The sequence below is a fragment of the Ailuropoda melanoleuca genome, chromosome 4 (genome assembly GCF_002007445.2).
Source record: "Ailuropoda melanoleuca isolate Jingjing chromosome 4, ASM200744v2, whole genome shotgun sequence".
NCBI classification, from domain to species: Eukaryota; Metazoa; Chordata; class Mammalia; order Carnivora; family Ursidae; genus Ailuropoda; species Ailuropoda melanoleuca.
The window spans coordinates 76108168-76114167 of NC_048221.1; the positions used below are offsets into that span (position 1 = coordinate 76108168).

At 39.5% G+C, this 6000-nt stretch overlaps 1 protein-coding gene across 28 annotated transcripts in view; it reads right to left on the bottom strand.

Annotated features, from left to right (window-relative positions):
* NRXN1 (neurexin 1) overlaps nt 1-6000 on the bottom strand; it is a 1113431-nt gene that overhangs the window by 691207 nt on the left and 416224 nt on the right. For all 28 annotated transcript variants that reach the window (XM_019801696.2, XM_019801695.2, XM_019801700.2 and 25 more), the window contains one exon: nt 5718-5879. In XM_019801696.2, the coding sequence (XP_019657255.2) occupies nt 5718-5879 (162 nt within the window). The remainder of the gene's footprint in view (nt 1-5717; nt 5880-6000) is intronic.

Here is a 6000-nt window from a genome sequence, read left to right on the forward strand (position 1 = left end):
TCTTCTTACATGTAAATGACAGGCACTCTAGTCTTCCCTGAGCAGTGAGGGAAATAAGAACAGAAGGACACCTGAGGACACACATTTGCCAAGCTGGTTCTACCACAGAAGGGTTTAAATTGGGAAGCCTTCACTATTGTCCAAAAGAAGAAAGATAGGAATTAAGGGGTATTTGCACAAAGGATATTTTGTACCTCTTTCCCAGTGTTGATGCTGGTACCCCGTGGGAATTATAGAGCTGCCACTGCAAATGGCAGAGGAGACCATGCTGATTACATGGAGGAATCAACTATTTTTTTTAATGGGGTGGGGGGAGGGATGCTTACATAAGAGGATATTTTCTGAATTTCATCCACCTCATACCATCTTCCAAATTTTTAGTGCTAAAAGTTTCTCAGTGTAATTAAAGGCTGAGCTGATCTAATTAGGTTGATGAAATTTTCAGGAGGGATTTAATTCCCTCTAGCATTTCACTATTTTCTTTTTTTCTAGAATCCCTCCTTAGGCTTATCCCAAAAGACTTAGTGGCGACATTTTAAATTGTCTCACACAGGTAGTGTCTCCACTCAAATAACTGATTGTAAAACTTCCAGCAGGTACATATGGCTAAAAACAAACTTCAAATAAAAGATTCTAGGTTGTTTTATTGAAGTCAATCCTTTCCTCCCTCTTCATTTTCATTTCCCTACCAATAAACGATGTTAAATAATCTTCACTGCAGGAGGGAAATAGGTGTTTCAAAGCATTGTGGAGGTACAAAGAGACTAAGAAATGCATAATAGCACCAGTAGATTCTGAGGCAAGATTAATGAGGGAGTGGCATGACACTTCCTTGTAAGTCATTTACTACAGAAGCCTTCATGGTAAAAATATTGGGACAGAAGCACATATTAGTGGGATTTTCATCTATATTTGAAGATTTAAAAAAAATCTCTAATAAGCACCTTAGGAATCAACTGTGATACTTTTATATGGAAAAATGCTTTCCCAAGTAGCTTAAGGTGAATGGGCAGGGCGGTAGGTGTCCTCAGACAGACTCCAAGCACCTCACTCTGATGTGATTTATCTTTCTGCAGGCTCCTCCAAGCCCTCACCTGTTGCAGTAGTCACTCAAAAACTGCTTGCCAGAAAAATTAAATTTAACTAAAAGGATCAATTCTTTTTTTTTTTTTTAAGATTTTATTTATTTATTTGACAGAGATAGAGACAGCCAGCAAGACAGGGAACACAAGCAGTGGGAGTGGGAGAGAAGAAGCAGGCTCATAGCGGAGCAGCCTGATGTGGGGCTCGATCCCATAACGCCGGGATCATGCCCTGAGCTGAAGGCAGATGACTAACTGCTGTGCCACCCAGGCGCCCCAATGATCAATAATTCTTAAGCAACATATATTTTCAGCTTTTACTCAATGTTATAAAAAATGTAAAGAATATAAACAAGTGTTTCTGCCAAAGCATGATTAGTATCGCTTTTGTAAAAACCGGATTTACAAAGCATATTTTTAAAGACCTATCATCCTCCAGGAATTTCATAGATGTGGGCTATATAATGGTAATTTATTATTTACAATTTTTTCCTTTAACTTTTCTTAAATTTATATCCTTGAAAGTCATTTTCAGTGAGCTTGAACATTTCTCTAAAGACTTTGATTTATTTATGATGAAAACTTAAATAATTAAAAAAAAACTACTTTGATTGCCTTATTATAAATTTCTGGCCATTCAAGTTTCCCTCTTTTTTAAAAACAAACTCAGGTTAGGTTTTGCCAAATTATGTTAAACTAATTTTACTTTATTTTGAAATTTGATAATCACTAAAATATAATAACGCTTTTCTTTTTTTTTTTTTTAAGATTTTATTTATTTATGTGACAGAGCGACAGCCAGCAAGAGAGGGAACACAGCAGGGGAGTGGGAGAGGAAGAAGCAGGTTCCCAGTGGAGGAGCCCGATGTGGGACTCGATCCCGGAATGCCGGGATCACGCCCTGAGCCAAAGGCAGACGCCCAACGACTGCGCTACCCAGGCGCCCCATAATAACACTTTTCTTAACAAGGGTTCATTGCTCTACGTGCAAGCCAAGTCTCATTTCAAATAGGCATTATCAAATACCATACAGGGAAAGCCCTGTTTCTAATGAACATCAGGTTTTGGGTTGTTTCATCATGTTGAGTAATGTCTTTTTTTTTTTCCCACTCTAATCTTTAATATTTATTTATTTACTTATTTTTGAGAGAGGAAGAGCACGAGTGGGTAGGGGCAGAGGGAGAGGGAGAGACAGAATCCTAAGCAGGTTCCACGCCCAGTACAGAGCCCGACCTCGGGCTTGATCTCATGACCTTGAGGTCCTGACCTGAGCTGAAATCAAGAGTTGGACACTCAACTGACTGAGCCACCCAGGCGCCCCTACACCTTAATCTTTAAAGAACGAATGTGAGAATTAGTGAGAATGGTAGGCCATCTCTACTTTTGACTTCAGGCCACTGTTTACAATGGAACAGTCAGTCATTCAAAAATTTTATTTTATCTGACAGTATTGTGTGTTCTATTCCTGTTACCCCTTCACTGCTCTTGGGTAGGTCAGATAACTTCTCTAGGTCTGTTTCTCCATTTCCAAAATAAGGAGACTGGACTTGGAGAATGACTTCCAGGATCCTTCTTAATCTAACACTCCAAAATTTCTTCTATGATTTCAGGCATGGTGTTGCTAGTATCTCCCCCAGGATTGGTCATCCTAAAAGGGGTTACGTAACAGACGGAAAAACAAATTGTTATGAGCCATAAACGAAACCATAATTAAGGTTTTAGACATGCAATGTGCTTCAGGGCAGAAAACTTATGGAAGCTTAAGGAAGGCTTCTATGGGCTTAGTGTTAAGAGAAGTGGTAAGAAGGAAGATGGGCATGTTCCTCTCTTTTCAGTAACTCTGCCGAGCTCATGTACCTAAAATGAGGTGATTTAACTCCAAATCTGTGACACTTTGTCACAATTTCATTTCAGAAGTAGGAAGAGCAGGGCATTCCAAATAAGTAGTAATTCAGACATGGACAGAAACAATGACCCATCCAAAAACCCTCCAAGTAAGGTATGTTCTGATTTACAGGCTGATTGTGCCTGTATCTTTGCACCCTCTGCTGTGTCAGGAGGAAATGAAGTGAGGGAGATAACATGTCAAAACAAAACAAAACAAAACTACAAAAACCCCCAAAAAACCAAAACAAAAAACCTGGCAGCATTTGCTCCACACACATCCCCCGGCTCCTGGCTGTGGGAGAGAGAGACAAGGGAGGTGCTAATCAATAAAAAGGAACAATATCAACCCAAACCCTGTAGAGATAATGACACGAGTAAACCTGCATTGTATAGGCTCAGTAGGGGCTAACTGAATGTCACATGGAAGACCAATTGGCTTGTCTGTGCTATAGTGATTTTTGTGATTGAAAAACCAAATAAAAATAGATGAGTTCTAAAATGTGTCTACTACTCATTAACATTTAAATGTTACAGTGTTAATCTGACACACAATTTAATCTGAAACTGTCATTTCTGATCACTGCAATCCACAGCAGCTTCTTACACTCAAAAAGTTGTCCTGCCATGCTGAACTGTCAGAAGACGATGAGGTTAAGCCGACCCTCGGTGCTCACTGCAGGAAAGCTCATGGTCTTACTGGATAGCCAGCAGAGCTCTTTAGCTACGGTCATGTTTCTGCTAGAGATTCTTAGATCCCCCTTCCTTTTCCTAGCCCACAGCAGGACTGACTGACCACAAATGAAGCAGAGCCTAGGCACTGACTGTAGGCCGGCCTGTTCACAGTGAAAGTGAGGAAATGGGATGGGTGGGTGGCACTGTGGTTCTGTGCCCGCCCTCCTTCACAATTCCCTTTACCAGACGGGGATTTTAGGCATCTTACCATGAAATCTAGTTTTTGGTTTTTTTGAGTTTTGTTCTGTTTTGTTTTTTTAACCATTTCTCCCTTGCGTGAAACACCTTCTCCATCCCCTGCCTATCCAAACCATGGCCATCCATCGAGATTCTCACCTTCTTACTCTTCTCTGCATCTTCCTTTTCTACTAGATCTCACTCATTTCATCCTCTTGGATTCCAAAGGGTATAACTCTGTCACACAATCTAATACCTCATTCCTCACAGTCTATTATACTTTTTTAAGAGCTGTTTCAGTTTGTAAGCAACTTGAGGGTTTGCACAGTCTTCCATGGCAGGGACCCTAACAAACGTTTCTGCTGGGAGACTGTATATTATGGCAGTTAAGAGCGCAACAGACTCTGATATTGGATTTCTTTGATTAAGCTCTAGGCGTTAATAGTTGTTAGCTGTGAGACTTGCTCAAGAAACTTACCTGCTCCCAAACCTGAGACCTTGCCTGAAAAAATGCAGACAATAAAATGACTACCTATACCAAGGAGATCCCTGTAAAGCACTTAGGATAGCAACAGGCACAAAATAAGAGTTCAAAAAAATGCCAGTGCTATTATTATAATAATGAAAATAATAATTATTTTATTACGCCCACAGGGCTTAGCAAAGTCCTGGGTTATGCTACATATTTATAAAGGGTGAAAGTTATTCTCTGGGGGGCAGTCTATCTGTCCCACCACAAAGTATGGTTAAAAATTCAACTTTTCTAGAACTGCATCTCCTTGTATTTGTTAAAATGAACATTTTCAAATTCCTCTTAGGATCCTTCTATATCCAGCCACCATTGCACCATGCAGTATGTTTGCATACATGGAGGAGAGGTTAAGGGTATGGAAAGCAGTGGCTGTTTTTCACCGGTTGCTTACCTGAATCAAGTTATATGATTGGAATATTTTCTTTAGAATAAACCAAAGTATGTAAGTGCTTACCAATAGCACCATGGCTAATCACTCATAAATTCAGTGATTAATTTCTTTACATTTTGGAGGTCGACACTATTGAACTGCAGCCATACAATAAAAGAGGCACCTCTGGTTCTCTTCAGCCAAAAGAAACTGGGTTCTACCTGATTGAAAACAGGCAGCTTTTATGGGAAAAAAAATTAATATAAGTTGAAATTCAAGGACTTCCCAAACTTCTTCTCCTCCTACCCCGACAAGTTCCAATTCTATCAAGAGTTATAACAGATAAGGACAGCTGAGTATGAGGGATGAAATTACTGGTATCTTTTAACCTGATAGTTTTGCTCAGGTAAATATCAAGTCTGCTCATCAGATCACAAATGAAACAGCTTCACTTCCTTCAGAACATTTTTCAAACATAAGAACAGAATTATTTCATCACACAGACTCATTTTGTTTTTGTTTTATGTAACTTCTTTCTTGTATCCTAATATTTTTCTTTTTTCCTATAATCATCAAGCAAGTCACCACTGTATTAAAAACACCTAAGACAGTCAAGTAAAAATGAGCAAGGCATTAAACTTAACTCTAGATCCAGTGTTTCTTTGTTTCACTTTCTTTTATAGCTAATATACAACTGCCCATGCAGACCTTAACTGTGACTTACTCACAGACTATGAAAGAAGACACACTTCATTCCTTCGTAATGTTCTATGAGCTGCCTCCCCCCCAATCCTATACAAACAACAGTAGAATATTGAATTTAAGGTTGTGCCATTTGACTCCGCAAACACTGGGTCTTCAGCAAAGGTGCTTTCAGTCCGGATCTGAAATGATGGGATCATGGATTAGGAATGATTCCGGTGACAGTGATATTTACCTCTTTGAGACAGCCCATAAAGTTGTTACTGACTGGTGACCCTGGAAGGTCGGCTGTGCTGGGACTGCCTCCAACATAGAAAAAGTCATCAGACCCCAGCATGGTATAATCTTCTTGCGTGTAGCCCGTTGTGGTAAGAATCCCATCCACTGATATTGTCACCTAGATAACAAAGCACAGGGAAAGGACACGCTATACTCAGACCTAGATACTGTAATCCTGGGATATGCCTGTTTTGTGTTTTGTTTTGTTTTATTTTTTTTCATTTTTTTTTTTTTTTTTT